Source organism: Tachypleus tridentatus, unplaced genomic scaffold (genome assembly GCF_004210375.1).
Source record: "Tachypleus tridentatus isolate NWPU-2018 unplaced genomic scaffold, ASM421037v1 Hic_cluster_1, whole genome shotgun sequence".
Lineage (NCBI taxonomy): Eukaryota > Metazoa > Arthropoda > Merostomata > Xiphosura > Limulidae > Tachypleus > Tachypleus tridentatus.
In genome coordinates, this window is record NW_027467777.1 from 31,456,302 (window position 1) to 31,483,346 (window position 27,045).

General features: G+C 31.1%; 1 protein-coding gene across 3 annotated transcripts in view; it reads left to right on the forward strand.

The window, feature by feature from the left end:
• The window catches only part of LOC143241959 (granulin-2-like), a 214,628-nt gene that overhangs the window by 187,099 nt on the left and 484 nt on the right, over nt 1–27,045 (forward strand). Inside the window, exons 1-2 of one of the 3 annotated variants that reach the window (XM_076485289.1) lie at nt 25,975–26,046; nt 26,350–26,433. The exons of the other annotated variants lie outside the window; for them this stretch is intronic. Coding sequence (XP_076341404.1) covers nt 26,376–26,433 — 58 coding nt within the window. The 5' untranslated portion in view covers nt 25,975–26,046; nt 26,350–26,375. Of the gene's footprint in view, nt 1–25,974; nt 26,047–26,349; nt 26,434–27,045 lie in introns of those variants that run through there. 3 annotated transcript variants of the gene reach the window in all.

Here is a 27,045-nt window from a genome sequence, read left to right on the forward strand (position 1 = left end):
ATAATTAACATTTTCCAACTCATTTTTTAAAAATAATTCCCCAATTTCACATTCTTAACAAAAGTGTAATACCAGTAGCACTAAGCAATACTAAAGCTACACCCTGGTTATATTGTATAACAATTAGCAACAGTAATGTAGCCGTAGGTAAGTATTAACACATACATATATATATATATATGCAAATTACAATCAACATAATCCACAAAACATTAAGTAATGTCAATACTGTAATAATACACTTTACACGGTTTATACTAACACTATTAACAGTATTACAGTAGGCCAATTTAACGAGCCAATGGCATCCGGTACAGTACGTCAGAAGATAGAGGTATATATACATGTAATTTGCAATATTTTGAAGTTTTTACTAGGAAAATATATCTGATAAAGTATTTTACCTGCAGCCAACAATAATCACGTAGACTTTTGTTATATCTCAAAACAATAATGATGAAATATTAAATAAGGTACCAAGAAATGTAACCATGTGGCAAGGATCGAGATCAAGAAAGAAATAATTTTACCTGCCGGTAAAAATTAAACTACCTAATTTTCATTATTTTTCCTGATTACAAACAAGTGTAGTGACAGTGAATGTCAGAAAACCTTACAACCTATTTTATTCATTCAACGTTCCAGTTTTACATGTTCATCAGGAGTATATAAATTATTAAATTACCTTCTTATTCAAATTTATTTCCATAATTTGCTTAATATTTCATTAAATACGTGAAGTAATATTTTCCTCTGATTGTAAGTTGGAAAAGAGTAGCATTTTTTCCTGGCTGACAAAATATTTAACTGCAAAGTCTTAGTTTAACTGAATTCTGCCAGTGGTAATTTATTTTGAAATGTCTGAAATGAAAAACAAAAACGAATTGAGTTTGACGGCTTCTTGAGTGTTTGTTTGTTTATTTTGAATTTCGCACAAAAGCAACTCGAGGGCTATCTGCGCCAGCCGTCCCTAATTTAGCAATGTGAGACAAGATGAAGGCAGCTAGTCGTCACCCATCCACCGCTAACCCAGGCTACTCTTTTACCAACGAATAGTGGGATGAACGTACCCAGTAATGTACCCAAGACTAAAGGACGAGAGCATGTTTGGTGCGACGGTGATTCGAACTCGCGACCCTCAAATTATAAATCGAGCTCCTGGCCACTTCAGGATAGCAGTATATTATCAAAACATCACTTATTGATTACTTTATATGGGCGTCAGCGTGCGAAAATTTATTGTGACAGTACATGTGTATAGAAATACAAATGTGAAATAAATGCAAGTTGTTTTCAGCATACATTAGCGTTAGGTAAAATCAATCATTAGTGTTGTATAACTCGAATCAATTACAGAAATAACAACAATACAATAATCACTCATGACCATGGAAATAAAAATATGTGTTGTGTATTTTCTATAGCAAACCACAGTAGGTTACCTGCTATGCTCATTGAGCGGATTGAACCCCTGATGTTAGCGTTGTAAATCCGAAGACTTACCGCTGTCCCAACTGATCTAAGATGTCAAGATACTGTGATATTAAGCTAACTGTACAACCAACCTGGAAAAAGGTATCATCTAAAAAAATGCAGTGCTTAAAATTTTATTCAATACCACGAATACAATGTTGAAAGCTTTCTGTTGAAACAGAGAGGGAAAGCGTGATATACAGGTATATGCAGCGTTATTTCAACATTTTAGTTTATTCTAAATTTATGCAGTTTTTGCATATGACACAGTCCAAAAAAACCTGATGTTCTCTAGACTTCATACCTGTTATGCCTATGGGAACTATAGCTAAACATTACTCATGAATCCAGACAAGAACAGTGTCCCTCAGCCAGCAGGGCAGATGTTAAATTTAGAATGAACTTTGGTAAGCCATGTGGTTAGAAAGAACTTGCTATCGTTAAACCTATAAGAGATTATAACCTTAAATAATCTCCAAGGATTCACAGTGAGTTGGCTTGGCGGACTAACATTTCAATAGAAAGACATCAACTCTCCATGAATTAATGAATCCAATAGCAGGTAACCATCCAACGTTTCTATTGTACGTTTTTAACCTTGACAAAAAATATGGTTTTCATTCTGTAATACACATTGTGTCTGGTTTATTTATTTTTAAATTTAGAATTACTTTATAATATCCTGTCGTTAGCCCTTGTTGGCCTTTTGCTATCCTGTTCATTTTGAATATACTTGCGTATTGCTTACCAGACCAATTTTAAATCTTAACGGTGGAGAAACGTAATATAATTTCTGAAGATATATAACACTAACTTTTTAATATATATTTCTATATATTAGCTAATTACTTGTTTGTTGTTGATGAAAAAAATTTAAATTAATTAATATAGCCTAAAATTTCTTTGTAACTTCGTAATAGCTGATTTATTGACTTAAAACCTGCATCAGTTTTCCTTCCTAAGGCCTAATGTGGTGAAAATGGGTCAGCGTTGATGACTAGCACAATTCCTGAAGAATCGATTCTCAGTTAATCCTACTTCTAACAAGTCTTGTTTTTAAATAATAGATGCTTTAACTTGTATGTGTATGTTTGAAAAAAACCTAAATCTGTTGATTATTTGATTTGTTAATTGTCACTTGCACATTTATGTCAGTAGAGTATGACAGAAAATAAAAACTAAAAAAACTCCCACCCAAAACATATTAACTCGTACAATTTATTTAACACTTAAGACAGTAAATATTTAATCTCTTTTTGTGGTAAAAGATATAAAACAACAACAAAATTTAGTTTAGCATTTATAAATCGAAGGTTTGGTTTAGTTTAAATTTCGCGCAACTCTATACAAGGGCTATCTGCGCTAGCCGTCACTTATTTTACAGTGTAAGACTAGAGGAAAGACAGCTAGTCATCACCACCCACCGCCAACTCTTGGGCTACTCTTTTGCTGACGAATAGTGGGATTGACTTTACATTATAACGCACACACAGTTGAAAGGGCGAACTTGTTTGGTGTGACAGGGGATTTGATATAAACCGAAGGAACAGAAATATAAACGACAATAAACAAGATAAAGTAATTTCAGAAACAAAAAGACTAAACTACATTAAGCAGATATTCAAATTTACCGATGAAAACCAATTTATACGTTTCCATGAGAACGTATACCAAAAAATATCGTAGAAAGAAGGTTCAGTAGTAGAATATTTGAAAAAGGTAGGAAACAAGGCTTAGAAATGGAGCGTTTGAAAATATCAGAAGAAGAGGTTTAGTCGCGAAATATTTAAAAAACGGAAGGAAAATTTCTTATGGGAACGATTATTTAGAAACTGAGACTCTTAACTGTAATTTATTTTCAAGACAGCATGAAATAAACGACTACCATGATACGCAACAGTGTTTTTAAACGACAGAAGTGACATGAATGACAAAATTAAACCCTACACAACAAAATGTTTCGTTAAAAAAACAAACTGATAAGCAAATACAAAAAGTAAAGAGTTTGTACTGTTGTAACACAGATATTAAATAACTTGTATTGTTGTAACACAGAAAGTAAAGAGTCTGTACTTGTTGTAATCCAGATAGTAGAGAGTCTATATTGTAACACTGATAATAAAGAACTTGTATTGTTGTAAAATATACAGTAAAAAGTCTGTATTGTTGTAACACAGGTGGTAAAATGTCTGTAATTGTTATAACAGATAATTAAAGAGTCTGTATTGTTGTAACACTACTGATAGTAGAGAGTCTATATTATAAACACAGATATATTAAAAGTCTGTGTTATTGTAACACAGATAGTAAGCATTTGTATTGTTTCACCACAGATATTAAATAACACTTTGCTGTAAATACAGATATAAAGATCATATTTTGCTGTCACACAGAATGTAGAGAGTCTGGTTTGTTGTAACACAGACAGTAATGAGCTTGTATTGTTGTAACACAGATAATAAAGAGTGTATCATCATTGTGAATGGTTCCCACAGAAAAACGATTACCAAGCAGGCCAGTAGAGGAAACACACAAATAACAGATATAACAACAGGTTTAATATTTTTTGATAAATATCACATTAGGTTTCATGTGATTTGTTTGTTTACATACCTCATCTGTTTAGGGTTCCAAGTCAAGAGGTTCAGTACAAACAGTGATTCAGAGTTATTTTTTGTCTTTAAGTGTATGTAAGGGTTTCTTGGTCAAGGCTTGTGAGAAAGCTAAGGGTAGATTAAAGCAATATTTTCACAAACCTTTGATAACTGTAATACAATAGAGGACGGAATATAAAAAAGTAAACTTCTAGATTTAATAAAAAGGACTTCCATGATAAAACAAATATTGTGTGTATCTTTGTAATATAACAAAAGATTTACAATGTCAGTGAGAGGGAACGACTCTAACTTGTGGTGGTTACCACATCAAGATGATGACTAGATGCATACTGTACCCCATACTTCTGTTTATAGCTTTAGTACTCAAATTGAAAACATTAAAAAATTAAACACATGTACAGCAGATGAAGCTAGAAATAGTTTCAAAGAAGGTTTAGCAGAAAATGTTAAAAAGAGTTAAAATGAAGATGAGCATATGAGAGAAGATAACTCAAAACAGATGGTATTATTCCATGGACAACCACCATGCTGGAAAATAATTTACATGTCATGTACAAATGAACACAACTGATTGAATGAGATCATAAAAATCCCAGTAACCCAGTGATGGTAAGAGTTGATACAATAGGCAACATTAGTTAGAAACTGTTTTGTGGTCCTGGAAATAGAATTCTGATGGCAGAAATGAAATGTAAGCAAGTGAAAAATTATAGATTCTTCAAGGAAGCAGTCTCAAGGTGTAGTTGGTAATGGGTAATTTCTGTTTAAATTAATTTTTCTGAACACTCTGATACCACAACAGATATAAATTCAGTTCTTAAGCAATGTGAGACATTTCTGAGTAGGTTATAAAATGGTATGAATATCTGGTCACTAAATTATTGTTAGAATTTCTTTTGAGATTATATTTATAGAATTTTGACATATCTTCACCTGTATGACATCACAAAAAATTTAAATTACCCTGATGATGTGATAACCACTTGAAATAAAAAAATGTATCTCAGAATGGCTGGTATTAACACTTTTATTGATAAGGAGAGAACAACGTTTTGACCTTCTAGATTTAGATTACTCTTTTTATAAAATAAAATCATATAAATATATTATGTAATAAAATAATATACACTGGAATAACTACAAACACTGATTTGGTATATATTAATGTTATATGGTGACAGTTCTTTTCACATTCTCCAATCCTGATGTAACTTTAACCAATGAATGGTAAAACAGCTTGATGAAAAAAACAGTAATTGATACAGACGTTATTAAACTATATGTCCTCAAAGAAAAAAATTAAAACTACAACAAGTACATAAATAAACCACTACGAAAGACAGAACCAGAAAATGTCTAACAATACAATAATGAAGTTATTATCTATTCTATCAATATACAAGTATATATTAAAAACTGTAAGTTTTAGCTCTTATTTCTGTCACTCGTAACCTGTTGCTAAGTTTCTAGTAAAGAGGAATTTTCAAACTTTTCTTTGAGTAAACAGTTTGAAAACAGCATTTTTCTTTGTAGCACAGCAAAGAACAAAGCAGTGAATAGTTCACAATTATTAAGAAATAGATTAATATCCTAAAAACAGAACTCTTGTGGTAAACCACTGGTAAATAGATAAATATCCTAAAAACAGAACTCTAGTGGTAAACCACATTTAAATAGATAAATATCCTAAAAACAGAACTCTAGTGGTAAACCACTGTTAAATAGATAAATATCCTAAAAACAGAACTCTAGTGGTAAACCACATTTAAATAGATAAATATCCTAAAAACAGAACTCTAGTGGTAAACCACTGGTAAATAGATAAATGTCCTAAAAACAGAACTCTAGTGGTAAACCACATTTAAATAGATAAATATCCTAAAAACAGAACTCTAGTGGTAAACCACTGGTAAATAGATAAATATCCTAAAAACAGAACTCTAGTGGTAAACCACATTTAAATAGATAAATATCCTAAAAACAGAACTCTTGTGGTAAACCACTGGTACATAGATAAATATCCTAAAAACAGAACTCTAGTGGTAAACCACTGGTAAATAGATAAATATCCTAAAACAGAACTCTAGTGGTAAACCACTTTAAATAGATAAATATCCTAAAAAACAGAACTCTAGTGGTAAACCACTGTTAAATAGATAAATATCCTAAAACAGAACTCTAGTGGTAAACCACTTTAAATAGATAAATATCCTAAAAACAGAACTCTAGTGGTAAACCACATTTAAATAGATAAATATCCTAAAAACAGAACTCTTGTGGTAAACCACTGGTAAATAGATAAATATCCTAAAAACAGAACTCTAGTGGTAAACCACTGGTAAATAGATAAATATTCTAAAAACAGAACTCTAGTGGTAAACCACATTTAAATAGATAAATATCCTAAAAACAGAACTCTAGTGGTAAACCACTGTTAAATAGATAAATATCCTAAAAACAGAACTCTAGTGGTAAACCACATTTAAATAGATAAATATCCTAAAAACAGAACTCTAGTGGTAAACCACTGGTAAATAGATAAATGTCCTAAAAACAGAACTCTAGTGGTAAACCACATTTAAATAGATAAATATCCTGAAAACAGAACTCTAGTGGTAAACCACTGGTAAAATAGATAAATATTCTAAAAACAGAACTCTAGTGGTAAACCACATTTAAATAGATAAATATCCTAAAAACAGAACTGTAGTGGTAAACCACATTTAAATAGATAAATATCCTAAAAACAGAACTGTAGTGGTAAACCACTGTAAAATAGATAAATATCCTAAAAACAGAACTCTAGTGGTAAACCACTGTTAAATAGATAAATATCCTAAAAAACAGAACTAAAGTGGTAAACCACTGTTAAATAGATAAATATCCTAAAAACAGAACTCTAGTGGTAAACCACTGTTAAATAGATAAATATCCTAAAAAACAGAACTGTAGTGGTAAACCACTGTTAAATAGATAAATATCCTAAAAAACAGAACTGTAGTGGTAAACCACTGGTAAAAATAGATAAATATCCTAAAACAGAACTCTAGTGGTAAAACCACTGTTAAATAGATAAATATCCTAAAACAGAACTGTAGTGGTAAACCACTGTTAAATAGATAAATATCCTAAAAAAAACAGAACTGTAGTGGTAAACCACTGGTAAATAGATAAATATCCTAAAACAGAACTCTAGTGGTAAACCACTGTTAAATAGATAAATATCCTAAAAACAGAACTGTAGTGGTAAACCACTATTAAATAGATAAATATCCTAAAAACAGAACTGTAGTGGTAAACCACTGGTAAATAGATAAATATCCTAAAAACAGAACTCTTGTGGTAAACCACTGGTAAATAGATAAATATCCTAAAAACAGAACTCTAGTGGTAAACCACTGGTAAAATAGATAAATATCCTAAAAACAGAACTCTAGTGGTAAACCACTGTTAAATAGATAAATATCCAAAAAAAACAGAACTCTAGTGGTAAACCACTGTTAAATAGATAAATATCCTAAAAACAGAACTGTAGTGGTAAACCACTGGTAAATAGATAAATATTCTAAAAACAGAACTGTAGTGGTAAACCACTGTTAAATAGATAAATATCCTAAAAACAGAACTCTAGTGGTAAACCACTGTTAAATAGATAAATATCCTAAAAACAGAACTGTAGTGGTAAACCACTATTAAATAGATAAATATCCTAAAAACAGAACTGTAGTGGTAAACCACTGGTTAAATAGATAAATATCCTAAAAACAGAACTCTTGTGGTAAACCACTGGTAAATAGATAAATATTCTAAAAACAGAACTGTAGTGGTAAACCACTGGTAAATAGATAAATATCCTAAAAACAGAACTGTAGTGGTAAACCACTGGTAAATAGATAAATATCCTAAAAACAGAACTCTAGTGGTAAACCACTGGTAAATAGATAAATATCCTAAAAACAGAACTCTAGTGGTAAAACCACTTTAAAATAGATAAATATCCTAAAACAGAACTGTAGTGGTAAAACCACTGGTAAATAGATAAATATCCTAAAAACAGAACTCTAGTGGTAAACCACATTTAAATAGATAAATATCCTAAAAAACAGAACTCTAGTGGTAAACCACTGGTAAATAGATAAATATCCTAAAAACAGAACTGTAGTGGTAAAACCACTTTAAATAGATAAATATCCTAAAAAACAGAACTCTAGTGGTAAACCACTGGTAAATAGATAAATATCCTAAAAACAGAACTCTAGTGGTAAACCACTGGTAAATAGATAAATATCCTGAAAACAGAACTCTAGTGGTAAACCACTGGTAAATAGATAAATATTCTAAAAACAGAACTGTAGTGGTAAACCACTGGTAAATAGATAAATATCCTAAAAACAGAACTCTAGTGGTAAACCACTGGTAAATAGATAAATATCCTAAAAACAGAACTCTAGTGGTAAACCACTGTTAAATAGATAAATATTCTAAAAACAGAACTGTAGTGGTAAACCACATTTAAATAGATAAATATCCTGAAAACAGAACTCTAGTGGTAAACCACTGGTAAATAGATAAATATCCTAAAAACAGAACTGTAGTGGTAAAACCACTGGTAAATAGATAAATATCCTAAAAAACAGAACTCTAGTGGTAAACCACTGGTAAATAGATAAATATCCTAAAAACAGAACTCTAGTGGTAAACCACTGGTAAATAGATAAATATCCTAAAACAGAACTGTAGTGGTAAACCACTGGTAAATAGATAAATATCCTAAAAAACAGAACTGTAGTGGTAAACCACTGGTAAATAGATAAATATCCTAAAAACAGAACTGTAGTGGTAAACCACTGGTAAATAGATAAATATCCTAAAAAACAGAACTCTAGTGGTAAACCACTTTAAATAGATAAATATCCTAAAACAGAACTGTAGTGGTAAACCACTGGTAAATAGATAAATATCCTAAAAAACAGAACTCTAGTGGTAAACCACATTTAAATAGATAAATATCCTAAAACAGAACTCTAGTGGTAAACCACTTTAAATAGATAAATATCCTAAAAAACAGAACTCTAGTGGTAAACCACATTTAAATAGATAAATATCCTAAAAACAGAACTCTAGTGGTAAACCACTTTAAATAGATAAATATTCTAAAACAGAACTGTAGTGGTAAACCACTGGTAAATAGATAAATATCCTAAAACAGAACTCTAGTGGTAAACCACATTTAAATAGATAAATATCCTAAAAACAGAACTCTAGTGGTAAACCACATTTAAATAGATAAATATCCTAAAAACAGAACTGTAGTGGTAAACCACATTTAAATAGATAAATATCCTAAAAACAGAACTCTTGTGGTAAACCACTGGTAAATAGATAAATATCCTAAAAAACAGAACTCTAGTGGTAAACCACTGTTAAATAGATAAATATCCTAAAAACAGAACTCTAGTGGTAAACCACTGGTAAATAGATAAATATCCTAAAAACAGAACTCTTGTGGTAAACCACTGGTAAATAGATAAATATCCTAAAAACAGAACTCTTGTGGTAAACCACTGGTAAATAGATAAATATCCTAAAAACAGAACTCTAGTGGTAAACCACACTTAAATAGATAAATATCCTAAAAACAGAACTCTTGTGGTAAACCACTGTTAAATAGATAAATATCCTAAAAACAGAACTCTAGTGGTAAACCACTGTTAAATAGATAAATATTCTAAAAACAGAACTCTAGTGGTAAACCACTGGTAAATAGATAAATATCCTAAAAACAGAACTCTAGTGGTAAACCACTGTTAAATAGATAAATATTCTAAAAACAGAACTCTAGTGGTAAACCACTGGTAAATAGATAAATATCCTAAAAACAGAACTCTTGTGGTAAACCACTGGTAAAATAGATAAATATCCTAAAACAGAACTCTAGTGGTAAACCACTGTTAAATAGATAAATATCCTAAAACAGAACTCCAGTGGTAAACCACTGGTAAATAGATAAATGTCCTAAAAACAGAACTGTAGTGGTAAACCACTGGTAAATAGATAAATATCCTAAAAACAGAACTGTAGTGGTAAACCACTGGTAAATAGATAAATATCCTAAAAACAGAACTCTTGTGGTAAACCACTTTAAATAGATAAATATCCTAAAAACAGAACTCTAGTGGTAAACCACTGGTAAAATAGATAAATATCCTAAAAACAGAACTCTAGTGGTAAACCACTTTAAATAGATAAATATCCTAAAAACAGAACTCTAGTGGTAAACCACATTTAAATAGATAAATATCCTAAAAACAGAACTCTAGTGGTAAACCACATTTAAATAGATAAATATCCTAAAAACAGAACTCTAGTGGTAAACCACATTTAAATAGATAAATATCCTAAAAACAGAACTGTAGTGGTAAACCACTGGTAAATAGATAAATGTCCTAAAAACAGAACTCTAGTGGTAAACCACATTTAAATAGATAAATATCCTAAAAACAGAACTCTAGTGGTAAACCACATTTAAATAGATAAATATCCTAAAAACAGAACTGTAGTGGTAAACCACTGGTAAATAGATAAATGTCCTAAAAACAGAACTCTAGTGGTAAACCACTGTTAAATAGATAAATATCCTAAAAACAGAACTCTAGTGGTAAACCACTTTAAAATGATAAATATCCTAAAAACAGAACTCTAGTGGTAAACCACATTTAAATAGATAAATATCCTAAAAACAGAACTCTTGTGGTAAACCACTGGTAAATAGATAAATATCCTAAAAACAGAACTCTAGTGGTAAACCACTGTTAAATAGATAAATATTCTAAAAACAGAACTCTAGTGGTAAACCACTGGTAAATAGATAAATATTCTAAAAACAGAACTCTTGTGGTAAACCACTGGTAAATAGATAAATATCCTAAAAACAGAACTCTTGTGGTAAACCACTGGTAAATAGATAAATATCCTAAAAACAGAACTCTAGTGGTAAACCACACTTAAATAGATAAATATCCTAAAAACAGAACTCTTGTGGTAAACCACTGTTAAATAGATAAATATCCTAAAAACAGAACTCTAGTGGTAAACCACTGTTAAATAGATAAATATCCTAAAAACAGAACTCTAGTGGTAAACCACTGGTAAATAGATAAATGTCCTAAAAACAGAACTCTAGTGGTAAACCACTGTTAAATAGATAAATATCCAAAAACAGAACTCTAGTGGTAAACCACTGGTAAATAGATAAATATCCTAAAAACAGAACTCTTGTGGTAAACCACTGGTAAATAGATAAATATCCTAAAAAACAGAACTCTAGTGGTAAACCACATTTAAATAGATAAATATCCTAAAAACAGAACTCTAGTGGTAAACCACTGGTAAATAGATAAATATCCTAAAAACAGAACTCTAGTGGTAAACCACTGTTAAATAGATAAATATTCTAAAAACAGAACTCTAGTGGTAAACCACTGGTAAATAGATAAATATTCTAAAAACAGAACTCTTGTGGTAAACCACTGGTAAATAGATAAATATCCTAAAAACAGAACTCTAGTGGTAAACCACTGTTAAATAGATAAATATCCTAAAAACAGAACTCTAGTGGTAAACCACTGTTAAATAGATAAATATTCTAAAAACAGAACTCTAGTGGTAAACCACTGGTAAATAGATAAATGTCCTAAAAACAGAACTCTAGTGGTAAACCACTGTTAAATAGATAAATATTCTAAAAACAGAACTCTAGTGGTAAACCACTGTTAAATAGATAAATATTCTAAAAACAGAACTCTAGTGGTAAACCACTGGTAAATAGATAAATATCCTAAAAACAGAACTCTAGTGGTAAACCACTGGTAAATAGATAAATATCCTAAAAACAGAACTCTAGTGGTAAACCACTGTTAAATAGATAAATATTCTAAAAAACAGAACTCTAGTGGTAAACCACTGGTAAATAGATAAATATCCTAAAACAGAACTCTTGTGGTAAACCACTGGTAAATAGATAAATATCCTAAAAACAGAAATCTAGTGGTAAACCACTGGTAAATAGATAAATATTCTAAAAACAGAACTCTTGTGGTAAACCACTGGTAAATAGATAAATATCCTAAAAATAGAACTCTAGTGGTAAACCACATTTATATAGATAAATATCCTAAAAACAGAACTCTTGTGGTAAACCACTGGTAAATAGATAAATATCCTAAAAACAGAACTCTAGTGGTAAACCACTGGTAAATAGATAAATGTCCTAAAAACAGAACTCTAGTGGTAAACCACTGTTAAATAGATAAATATTCTAAAAACAGAACTCTAGTGGTAAACCACTGTTAAATAGATAAATATTCTAAAAACAGAACTCTAGTGGTAAACCACTGGTAAATAGATAAATATTCTAAAAACAGAACTCTTGTGGTAAACCACTGGTAAATAGATAAATATCTTAAAAACAGAAATCTAGTGGTAAACCACTGGTAAATAGATAAATATTCTAAAAACAGAACTCTTGTGGTAAACCACTGGTAAATAGATAAATATCCTAAAAATAGAACTCTAGTGGTAAACCACATTTATATAGATAAATATCCTAAAAACAGAACTCTTGTGGTAAACCACTGGTAAATAGATAAATATCCTAAAAACAGAACTCTAGTGGTAAACCACTGGTAAATAGATAAATGTCCTAAAAACAGAACTCTAGTGGTAAACCACTGTTAAATAGATAAATATTCTAAAAACAGAACTCTAGTGGTAAACCACTGTTAAATAGATAAATATTCTAAAAACAGAACTGTAGTGGTAAACCACTGGTAAATAGATAAATATTCTAAAAACAGAACTCTAGTGGTAAACCACTGTTAAATAGATAAATATTCTAAAAACAGAACTCTAGTGGTAAACCACTGTTAAATAGATAAATATTCTAAAAACAGAACTCTAGTGGTAAACCACTGTTAAATAGATAAATATCCTAAAAACAGAACTCTTGTGGTAAACCACTGTTAAATAGATAAATATCCTAAAAACAGAACTCTAGTGGTAAACCACTGGTAAATAGATAAATGTCCTAAAAACAGAACTCTAGTGGTAAACCACTGTTAAATAGATAAATATTCTAAAAACAGAACTCTTGTGGTAAACCACTGTTAAATAGATAAATATCCTAAAAACAGAACTCTAGTGGTAAACCACTGTTAAAAAGGATAAATATCCTGAAAACAGAACTGTAGTGGTAAACCACTGTTAAATAGATAAATATCCTAAAAACAGAACTCTAGTGGTAAACCACTGTTAAATAGATAAATATTCTAAAAACAGAACTCTAGTGGTAAACCACTGTTAAATAGATAAATATCCTAAAAACAGAACTCTAGTGGTAAACCACTGTTAAATAGATAAATATCCTAAAAACAGAACTCTAGTGGTAAACCACTGGTAAATAGATAAATATCCTAAAAACAGAACTCTAGTGGTAAACCACACTTAAATAGATAAATATCCTAAAAACAGAACTCTAGTGGTAAACCACTGGTAAATAGATAAATATTCTAAAAACAGAACTCTAGTGGTAAACCACACTTAAATAGATAAATATCCTAAAAACAGAACTCTTGTGGTAAACCACTGTTAAATAGATAAATATTCTAAAAACAGAACTCTAGTGGTAAACCACTGTTAAATAGATAAATATTCTAAAAACAGAACTCTTGTGGTAAACCACTGGTAAATAGATAAATATCCTAAAAACAGAACTCTAGTGGTAAACCACTGGTAAATAGATAAATGTCCTAAAAACAGAACTCTAGTGGTAAACCACATTTAAATAGATAAATATTCTAAAAACAGAACTCTAGTGGTAAACCACTGGTAAATAGATAAATATCCTAAAAACAGAACTCTAGTGGTAAACCACATTTAAATAGATAAATATCCTAAAAACAGAACTCTTGTGGTAAACCACTGGTAAATAGATAAATATCCTAAAAACAGAACTCTAGTGGTAAACCACTGGTAAATAGATAAATGTCCTAAAAACAGAACTCTAGTGGTAAACCACTGTTAAATAGATAAATATTCTAAAAACAGAACTCTAGTGGTAAACCACTGTTAAATAGATAAATATTCTAAAAACAGAACTGTAGTGGTAAACCACTGGTAAATAGATAAATATCCTAAAAACAGAACTCTAGTGGTAAACCACTGTTAAATAGATAAATATTCTAAAAACAGAACTCTAGTGGTAAACCACTGTTAAATAGATAAATATCCTAAAAACAGAACTCTAGTGGTAAACCACTGTTAAATAGATAAATATCCTAAAAACAGAACTCTTGTGGTAAACCACTGTTAAATAGATAAATATCCTAAAAACAGAACTCTAGTGGTAAACCACTGGTAAATAGATAAATGTCCTAAAAACAGAACTCTAGTGGTAAACCACTGTTAAATAGATAAATATTCTAAAAACAGAACTCTTGTGGTAAACCACTGTTAAATAGATAAATATCCTAAAAACAGAACTCTAGTGGTAAACCACTGTTAAAAAGGATAAATATCCTGAAAACAGAACTGTAGTGGTAAACCACTGTTAAATAGATAAATATCCTAAAAACAGAACTCTAGTGGTAAACCACTGTTAAATAGATAAATATTCTAAAAACAGAACTCTAGTGGTAAACCACTGTTAAATAGATAAATATCCTAAAAACAGAACTCTAGTGGTAAACCACTGTTAAATAGATAAATATCCTAAAAACAGAACTCTAGTGGTAAACCACTGGTAAATAGATAAATATTCTAAAAACAGAACTCTAGTGGTAAACCACACTTAAATAGATAAATATCCTAAAAACAGAACTCTAGTGGTAAACCACTGGTAAATAGATAAATATTCTAAAAACAGAACTCTAGTGGTAAACCACTGTTAAATAGATAAATATCCTAAAAACAGAACTCTTGTGGTAAACCACTGTTAAATAGATAAATATCCTAAAAACAGAACTCTAGTGGTAAACCACTGTTAAATAGATAAATATCCTAAAAACAGAACTCTTGTGGTAAACCACTGGTAAATAGATAAATATCCTAAAAACAGAACTCTAGTGGTAAACCACTGGTAAATAGATAAATGTCCTAAAAACAGAACTCTAGTGGTAAACCACATTTAAATAGATAAATATTCTAAAAACAGAACTCTAGTGGTAAACCACTGGTAAATAGATAAATATCCTAAAAACAGAACTCTAGTGGTAAACCACATTTAAATAGATAAATATCCTAAAAACAGAACTCTAGTGGTAAACCACTGGTAAATAGATAAATATCCTAAAAACAGAACTGTAGTGGTAAACCACTGGTAAATAGATAAATATCCTAAAAACAGAACTCTAGTGGTAAACCACTGTTAAAAAGGATAAATATCCTAAAAACAGAACTCCAGTGGTAAACCACTGTTAAATAGATAAATATCCTAAAAACAGAACTCTTGTGGTAAACCACTGGTAAATAGATAAATGTCCTAAAAACAGAACTCTAGTGGTAAACCACTGTTAAATAGATAAATATCCTATTAACAGAACTCTTGTGGTAAACCACTGTTAAATAAATAAATATCCTAAAAACAGAACTCTAGTGGTAAACCACTGTTAAAAAACACACAGGTAACCTATTTTAATTTAAATAAAACTTGATACATAAACTACCAAAGCAAGTTGTTTGTACAGACAACTTTCAAACAAATAAAACAAACAACAAACTAGTGACTGGGCTGTAAATTAATAAACACTTACAATAAAGATGAGATTATGTTGACTTCTGTAATTTATTACAAACTTACAATAAAGATGGTGTCATGTTAACTACTGATGTGAATTATTAAACACTTACAGTGAAGATGGTATTAAGTTAACTACTGATGTAAATTATTAAACACTTACAGTGAAGATGGTATCAAGTTAACTACTGATGTAATTTATTAAACACTTACAGTGAAGATGGTATTAAGTTAACTACTGATGTAAATTATTAAACACTAACAGTGCAGATGGTATCAAGTTAACTACTGATGCAAATTATTTAACACTTACAGTAAATATGGTATTATGTTAACTACTGATGTAAATTATTAAACACTAACAGTGAAGATGGTATCAAGTTAACTACTGATGTAAATTATTAAACACTAACAGTGCAGATGGTATCAAGTTAACACTTACAGTAAAGATGGTATTATGTTAACTACTGATGTAAATTATTAAACACTAACAGTGAAGATGGTATCAAGTTAACTACTGATGTAAATTATTAAACACTACCTGTGAATATGGTATCAAGTTAACTACTGATGTAAATTATTAAACACTTAGAGTAAAAATGGTATCAAGTTAACTACTGATGTAAATTATTAAACACTTACAATAAAGATGGTATCAAGTTAACTGATGATGTAAATTATTAAACACTCACAATAAAGATGGTATGAAGTAAACTACTGATGTAAATTATTTAACACTAAGAATAAAGATGGTATCAAGTTAATTATTGTAACTTATTAAACAGTTACAATAAGATACTCTGTCCTACAACAACTGTTTGTGTTAGTAAGTAGTAATGTTTAAATATATTCATGTCACTAACAGGTATACTACTGATTACATTAAAATGATTCAATATAACCAACTCAAACTTTTCATGAGATTGATTGATATAAACGGTAAAACTTTCATAAAATAAAAGTTCTACTCTATGTTAAAAAAGTACCAGTTTGTTAAGAACTGGTCTAAATTTAAAAATTACTTTAGGATCAATGTAACCAGATTCTTGTGTATAGCCATGGTGAAGGATCTTTTATTTAAAACTGAATTATATTACAGAGTAATGGTTGTTGTATATATATATCATAACTGTTTTTCTAACTGTGAGAGTATAAATGCTTATTATTTTTCTATTCAATATATGGAGAAAATGTTTTGGTTAGATAAATAGATAACGACTTATACTCTACATCCGTCATGGTAAATAAATTAGAAATGAAGTTATGAGGAAAAACACCTGTCTTAACTAGTAGTGTAAGCTGTCCAAACAACAGCTACATGCGTTATATGAACAATTATTTACAGTGTATATACAGTTTAATAACTAATATTTAAATTATTAGATGATTGATCCAAATGGTCTAATATACTTCATTTTATCCACGTGTTTATACTTTCATTAAAAACATGAAACATAGCTATTACAATAATAATAAGAGTGAAGAAACATCAATGTAATAATTCCTACATCATGATTACCAGATGGCAGCACATTTTAGTCACATCATATCAATACTTATCAGTTCAACTCTGTTTTGGTAATTAACAATAGCTAAGATAAATATTGTTAACACTAAATATTATGAGAAAATGTTCTGAGGTGTTTCCCAGTTACATCAACTTTTACTTTGCTGATTCAAGTATTTATGTCACGAAAATCACAAATAAAAACAAAACAATATCATTCTTTAAAAATCGTAGAAATCTTCGACATCAGACTGGTACATGTCTTAGTTGAATTTGATCTTGGCTTTTGATTGGTGGTGATTCAATCATTATATTTCTGAATTACCTAATGGTACAGTAGTAATGGTAAAGATTGTGTTTGAATAAGAAACTAAACATTTGTTTTTATATGTTGTTCTCGTGCTAATATTGTTTATGTCTTATTGTAATTCTGGATTACAAGACCACAACTCAAAGTAAACGTTAGTTACATTACAGTCGTAGTTACCAGGTCCAAACCGTAGTATATTTTGTGACTTTTCTTAATGTTGAATGAGAAGTGAATAATGCTAAATGTTTTGCACTTAATGTATTGAAGTCCACAATTACGGTTCCCGATGACAGATTTTCTAATTCTATTGTACAGAGTGAGAAAAGATATAAAGTTGGACGTAAAAACTTTATATAACTTAATAATTAGGGTTAGTCATAATGAACAAAAAATTCAATATATCAACATTTTAACGTGGTAAATAAGCTTAAAATTTTGTAAGTTGTATAGAAACAAGTTAATTTTTTACTGGTAGAACTACAAAGTTCAAAAGAAGTTGTTTTTTTTTAGTTTTATTTTACAGACAACACAAAAAGATAGCCAAAATTCAAGTTATAATGAGACTTTACCATTTCATTTATTTATCGAACCGGGCCCGGCATGGCCTAGCGCGTAATGCGTGCGACTCGTAATCCGACGGTCGCGGGTTCGTGCCTGCGTCGCGCTAAACATGCTCGCCCTCCCAGCCGTGGGGCGTATAATGTGACGGTCAATTCCACTATTCGTTGGTAAAAGAGTAGCCCAAGAGTTGGCGGTGGGTGGTGATGACTAGTTGCCTTCCCTCTAGTCTTACAGTGCTAAATTAGGGACGGCTAGCACAGATAGCCCTCGAGTAGCTTTGTGCGAAATTTCCAAACAAACAAACAAACAAACAAACAAACAAAATTTATCGAACCATGGCTCAAAATGTCACGCTTACCGGAAGTATTCCTTTGTTGACGTCATCCCCAGAGACCTGTAAGTGTATTCTTACAAATACAAGCTATAACTCATGATGTTATATTAACACAAAGTAATGCTTGTTAGTGGCTAGTTAAAAAGGAAGACATAGAAAAGCTTACAGTTATTACATAAGCACTCTCTTTTTTTGTTTACTAGTGAAACATAAGTAAATTCAATTCTGAAAAGCCCGAACGGTACAGCTTGATATTTTCTCCCGCATATATAAGTACGATCAATGACCGTTAACAGAAATACTTTTGTGTTGACAGATTCTTAAACAAACACCTTAACACACACACAGAATCAAATAAATATAGAGATCGCCATTTAAACATAGAAATAATGTTCAGAAAAATTAAAAATTCATTATCTTCGATCATCGTTTTGAGTGCTCTAGTAACACTAAAAATGGCTATATCTAGAAAAATTTAAATATTTTCCAAAACCTGATTGAACGCTCACATAACAAAAAGTGCCGGCATTTTCAATTTTGTTTGAATATTTGAAAACGTCAGAAATTGATTGTTTTTATGGATATTTGTGAGAGCTCAAAATAATAACAAAATGTTTGTGTTCAGAAGCACTTTTGTTTCCCATAATTTTAATTAAACACCTTGTCCAGTAAAATTATTTAAAATAATAATTTGTTAATATTTAAGTTATATGAAATAGATTAATTTAGTGTTTATTACGTGAATTATTTCTAATTTATTTCATTTCTTTTATAAACAAAAGTTGTTTTTATTTACAGCTCAACGTTAGGTGTATGATTAAATTTGTTATGAAATCCTTGGATCTGAGATATTTCGGTTGTTTGTTGATCATTTACACCGGGCTATCTGTGCTTTTCTTATCTTAAGTTTCTAAACCTGATTTTTTGCATTGTAATCCTGTATACTTACCGCTGAGCCAATAGGGGTGAGCGTTAGAGATCATGGAAGTTTGAAAATCGACAGAACCCTAACTAAAACTGGATTTGGTACAAAAGTAAATTTGGAGCCATGGAGCGTTATAGAAGTAGTGAAAAATAACACTATCTCAAGAGATGACGAGAAATATTGTTGATTAATTACTTTTCGTTTAAATTACAAGATCCAAAATTCAACAAAAGATATATATAAATTTTCTCTTACTATCTTGTCACGAATAAACAATACTGTAATTGATCACTTACCGTCATGAATAAACAATACTGTAGCTTCATCACTTAACGTCACGAATAAACAATACTGCAAATTCATCACTTGACGTCACGAAAGAACAATACTGTAACTTCATCACTTGACGTCACGAATAAACAATACTGCAAATTCATCACTTGACGTCACGAATAAACTATACTGTACCTTCATCACTTAACGTCACGAATAAACAATACTGTAACTTCATCACTTAACGTCACGAATAAACAATACTGTAACTTCATCACTTAATTTTCGTTGATTAATAATGCGAAAAGTAGATCGTTTCGGGAATATTTTGTTTTGTTCTGTTTTGAAAGTTCCCCTCTGGTATAGCAGTAAGTCTAAACATTTACGACGCGAAAGTCAGGGGTTCGGTTCCCCTCGATGGTCACAGCAGATAGCCCGATGTGGCTTTGTTATATGAAGAATAACAAAACACACGCTTTTGAAAAACCAATTTAATGTTAACTTTGTTTCTTGCATTCCAACATTTAGAACTGACACATTTCGTGAATATACTTTTTCGTGTATAATGTTATGTTTTCTGATCCCTTATACATCATAGAGCAATTCATTTATGTTGAGTTGTATCACATAATACATGCTATTAGTTGAATGTGTTAAAAATATTGTATACCTTTCAAGAAATTGTTTCTCACTAATTTCTTCATATTTTTACCTTTAGGGTTAACTGGACTCTAGAAGTTTGCAGTCAAGAAAGCTGGAACAAAGTTTTCATAAAAATAACAAAACAATGTACTTTTCCAAGGGAACCCACCAGGATTTCCCCAGATATTTCGTTAGTCCAGTCCACACCTGTTTACTTCGCTCAAGAGCTTGTACTTACTTGACTTTAGTATATTTTAGTTTCTGTTTTATGTAAAATGCATTAAAAATTAGCGAAACAGGTTTACGAATTTCTTCAAAATAAATTCCTGAATACTCTAAACTGCGCACACTCGTGGTATGTAAATTCATAACTGTTATTTCTCACTTTCTTTTGTTAGTAAGTTTAGCATTTCAAGTTATTTTAGAAACGTGATCACACGTGGAAGTTTCTAGTCGATTGTGAAGTTCTTAACATGAAAACGTTGGTTTAGAAATAATATTGGTAATTTTCTTTCACTCTAGTTAATTATTTCATAAGTCATTTCTCTACAATATTACAGAAGCTTTCTCTTAAGAATGGCTATTGTAAAAAATAATTCCTTTATAAAGGTTGGTAGCGATATTTTCACTGACAGGTTAGTGATGTTTGTAGTGCATGTGTTTTGAAAGGATAGCATTATACATTCGCGTGTATAATACTAACTTCTCTTAGCTTGGAACACAGTTTAGGAGTTTGATATATAAATAATTTAAAGACAGGTTTCACACACATCTAGACTCATCTAAAGATAGGCCTAATAAAAGTGCTATGTTTTTCATGTCTGGTCGTCTGTTGATTAAATCAAATAAATGCAAAATGCTTTTTTACTTTCCTTGCATTATGTTTTTACTTAGTCGTTTGTTTCCTCTTTGGGCCGCCTGTTACTTATGGGTCATTACCAGAAAGGTAAGATAGTGCAACATAGAATACCACAAGTGCTCTGTAAGGCTCTCCTTCTCCTATTCTGCCGTCACTTCGACTGCATGATGAGTGTTAAAGGTGAGAGCTGTCATACCTAAACTCTAACATGAAGGCAGGTACGTTTTTATTTTACATGTTTCATTAATTTTGAAGAACACAGGACCGTGTCGGTAAAACAACTGACCACTTTCAACACACGCTGTCGCATTTAGAAGAAATGTGTTATCCTTTTAGGAGTGTAAGAACATGCGCACTTTTATCCTGACCTAAAATAGGTCCCAATAGATTCTAGCACCTCTGGCAGCGTATATCCTCAGCTGAATTATACCGCACATGACTCACTGTTGTTGAATTATTTCAGTCTCTGACACGTGGCAGTCTATGCATGTTTAGAAGTAAAGTTACTTAACAACAAAATATATATTTCGTTCAACTGTTCCAGTCGAAATTAAGTTGGATGAATCGTGGAAAGTTACCTAGTTTGATGTGTGATGAAATCTGAATATTTGTTGTTATAAACAATACGGTTTATAATCAGTGATGACGAGAAAAATATATATGTAAAAAATGGTTCGTTTGCTGGGGGTTGTTGTATTAGTAAGGGTTCTTTAATTTGTTTGTTTCTTTATTTAAAGTTTGGGTGTTTTCTATGGTTATGTTGTGTTTATTTGATTTTCAGTGTTCGAAAACGTGTGAAGGTGAATACGAAGAAAGCAATCACATGTCATTTCTTAACCTTAAAATTACAAGAACCGATACACAATTTATAACAGAAATCCACCGGAAAATCACCCATACTGGACTATACATTCCTTGGAACTAAGCACATGAAACAAAACAAAAACTCAACATACTTAGAAATCAGATAAACACAGCCATAAAACTATGCTCGCCAGATAAAATTAACGATGAATTAGACAAAATAAAACAATACTTCATCAACATCAATAAGTTTCCTCCACAAACCGTAGAAAACATTATACGCACACAGCTAGACAGAAAGCAAAATCAACCAACAGAAGTAAATATATCTCACGAATCAAAAAATCACGAAACCATATACTGCTGTATACCATATATTCCCGACATCAGCAGACAAATAACCAACATTTGGCAAAAACTAGTAACAAAATATGACATTCCAGTTAATACCAAATTTATTCAAAAACTAGGCACAAAACTGAGGTCTATACTATGTAAAAACTACACTGACAAACACCACACAATCATTATTTATAAAATACAATGCGATAACTGCCACGACTTCTATATTGGAGAAACAAGTAGAAAAATGGAAACCAGATTTAAAGAACATAAAAAAGTCACATTCACACGTTTTCGAACACTGCAAATCAAACAAACACAACATAACAATAGAAAACACTCAAATACTAAATAAACAAACAAACATAAACATATGCAAAATTAAAGAAGCCTTACTTATACAACAACGTAAACCCAAAATAAACCAATATAAAGGAACGCCTTTATACCTATATTAATAAATATAATCTAACATCTAAGAACGCGCTCTATCTTCCTACACTCAATTACACAACCGCCTTCAAACATGTGGTCAGCTATCGGTCAGTTACCTCTTTCGTTCTTTGTGAATCTTACGATAACCGAAGAAGGTCGAAACGTTGTCCGCTCCTCTACATACAAATTTTCTGAACCCAAACCAGCTGTTTTTAAAACACGGTGTATACTTTACTTGTCATCTCTTACTATTTGATCATTTTAATGGTTATTTTACGTTCATAATTTGCACCACCTCTTGTTCGTACTGTGACAACTAAACAAAACTAAGATAGTTAATTTGATATCTGACATAATTACTATTGGATTTGGCTATCTTATAACATGTAGTGTCCAAACACGTAATGTAATGTATTGCATTATTCGGTGGTTACAATTATTTCAAACTTCTCTCTCACCTCGTGTTTGTTTGAAGCTCAGTGAGGGTGCTCAACTCAGAATCTGAGAGTCGTCTGATTGAATTCGTCTCCCGCTAAACCCTTTAAGAGGTTGGGTCGTTATAATGTGTCTTTGGGCGAAAGAGTAGCCCACGAGATGTCTGTGGGTGAGGATGACTACCGGTCTTTCAACTGTTAACTGAGGGAAGGCCAGCGCGTGAAAACCTATCTTCCGGTAAAGTAGTAAAGATACAGTGATCACTTTACGTCTGTGACTTTGTTCAGTCTAACCTGCTGACTATCTGATGTTAGTAGCTCAACTGTCACTAATGTTGGTTTGTTTGTACTTCACAAAGCTACACAATGGATTATTTGTTCTTCTTTCATGATAGGTATCGAAATCCGAATTTTAGAGTTATAAGTCATCAGTATGTCTACTGAAACCCTGGGACAGAATGTAATAAAGGTGAAGGAACACAACTTGTCTGTGTCTTTGTCTCAAGTTACTTGAGTCGTTGTTCCAGACCACTAAATATTTTATAAACATTACGACATAAGTCAAAATGTATTATGTTGTAATTACAGTAAACAGTTAACTTGAGAAAGAGTTGGAAAGTGTAGCGAGATTTGTGTTCATTGAAAAATGTTCGTTTTGTTTTTTATTAGGTAGAAGCCTACGCAATAGGATACGTGTGTTGTTCCCATAACGGGTATCGAAACCCAAATTTTAGCGTTATAAGCCTTCAAACTTAATCTTTGAGCCAACGAAGGGGGACATTTCAATATGTGAAATCAATATAACGTGTGAGAAACACCAACAAACATAATAGAAATAACAGATACTTCTAGTTCCAAACGGAGGTACAGAAATCTGAAGAAACGCTTTCGAAATAATATACAACAGTGAATCACAGTCAATTGGGACTCACAATCTCAGGGTGAGGGTTCGAACCCCCATCCCACCAAGCATGACCGTCCTTTCAACCATTAGGACGTTATAACGTTTGAGAATAACTGAAACAGAAACACCACTATAAAAACATAGTCGTTTGAGAAACACTGACACAGAAACACCACTATAATAACACAGTCGTTTGAGAATAACTGATACAGAAACACCACTATAAAAACACAGTCGTTTGAGAATAACTGATACAGAAACACCACTATAAAAACACAGTTGTTTGAGAAACATTGATACAGAAACACCACTATAAAAACACAGTCGTTTGAGAATAACTGATACAGAAACACCACTATAAAAAACACAGTCGTTTGAGAAACACTGATACAGAAAAACCACTATAAAAACACAGTCGTTTGAGAAACACTGACACAGAAACACCACTATAATAACACAGTCGTTTGAGAATAACTGATACAGAAACACCACTATAAAAAAACACAGTCGTTTGAGAATAACTGATACAGAAACACCACTATAAAAAACACAGTCGTTTGAGAAACACTGATACAGAAACACCACTATAAAAAACACAGTCGTTTGAGAATAACTGATACAGAAACACCACTATAAAAACACAGTCGTTTGAGAAACACTGATACAGAAACACCACTATAAAAACACAGTCGTTTGAGAATCACTGATACAGAAACACCACTATAAAAACACAGTCGTTTGAGAATAACTGATACAGAAAAACCACTATAAAAACACAGTTGTTTGAGAATCACTGATACAGAAACACCACTATAAAAACACAATCGTCAGAGAATCAGATACAGAAACACCACTATAAAAACACAGTCGTTTGAGAATAACTGATGCAGAAACACAACTATAAAAGCACAATCGTTTGAGAATCACTGATACAGAAACACATTTTGTTCTAATTGTGTTACCGAACATAGTCTCTACTATTCGTCATATCAAAATTATAATGTTACGGCCATTTCGACTGAAAGTGGGGACTGTTTTGGATAACCTATGAATGAGTTTACTCGAAATTTAATAAACGTTTATAAACACAAGTCATATGGTAATCCAACGTATCCACCGAAGGGTTTGAACCTTGAATTTTAGCTTTATAAGCCTTAAAGTTTAATTCTGTGCGACCATAAAAGGTATTAAATACCCTTTAAAAAAGTTAATATGAACGTACGTTTATATTTGGCTTCTTCATATTGTATGTTTGTTTGTAACGTAAAGTGTCGTCTCATGAAATGAACAACTCTCACGACAAACATATTATAATAGACAAATATTTTTGTCTAGTTTTCTACATCTAACGATTGGGTGAAGACAGTTGTTTTTTACGTAACAATTCGACTCTGAGAGAGACAAAGAGCTCCTTTTTAACAAATTTGTACCTTATTTGGTTAGTTTGTTTGTTGTCAGATCTGTGTATTGGTTGAACTCTGCTTTGCCAAGGACAAGTATCGAAACCCGATTTTTAGCGTGTCACTGGTCATGATCATGAGGAATATTTACCTGTAACTGGAATAAAAATATTGAACCAATTAACAATGAGAAAATAAACCCTTCTAAGAAAGCTACGGGATATTACGAAACAACTAGTAAAGTGTTGGATAATACAAGTTTTTATATTCAGATCAAGGTGGAGTTAGATATGGTGAAGCAGTTTCTGACAAATCTCATTTCGTATTTTTCGTGAACATATTACAATAAAAGGTATGGACAGCTCGGTATTTCTAGTATTGTCTGAAACAATAGACAAAACTTGCAAGTGAAGTTAACTGAAAATCATCGGAAGGTAGGATATCTTTATGTTGATACATTATGTGTGAATTATCTGTTTTATAACTTTAGAAGTAATAACTTTCTTAGCATCTTTAAAAATAAAACATTTTTCTCTGAATAACAAGTGAAGTAAGATACTGTTTTTTTATGTGTTAAAATTATCATTCGTGATATTTGTAAGAAATGACAGTTTAACAACAACACAGAATTACATGTTTGTAATTTTTCAAAACAAAATTGTTCGTGTTTTGGAATTCCGTTGTAAGTTTTGTTCCTGTTTTATTAAATTGTTTTGATTTATTTTGAATCTCTTCAGTGTCTTGTGATTCGTATACTGTGGACATGAAGACCGCATTCCTGCTTCTGTTCTCTCTTGTCGTCCTAGCGGGAGACGCTTATGGTAAGTTTGTGAAAGAATTTTGATTTTACACGTCGGTTTGTCTTTATTATGTATTTAATCACGTGATCTGATTCTACAAAGGAATTGTTGGAATCTGTGGAATGACGACTTCCTACTAAATCATCAACCTGAACGTAAGTTATATAACACGATAAAACTAAAATCTACTAAACTGTTTAACACGGTAAAACTTTCATAAAATAAACAGTTAATTTTGTTGAACCAGTCTCTCCATGTTTCTATTGTCATCTACAGCGCCATCGTCCGGAGAAACAAGAAGTAAAATAAGAAACAGGTCACATACATTAACAGATGGGCGTGCACATAATATATAATTAATTCAGCTAATTCGCCAAGTTATATTTTTATACTGTTTACAATTTATTTTTAAAATAGTTGAGTTAAAAACCTTTATCACAGACATGTTATTATACATCTTATAATATTAAAATTGAGGGTTAAACGGTTATAGAAATTGTGCTCTTTCTTAGTGTTCATATTAATTTTAGATATAAAACACTTGTTTACACAGTAATTAAAATACTTGGTCTTCGTTCACGACAGCAGCTAAAAGTTATATTTTCCTTAACTTAGTCTCTTGATAGTTTGAAG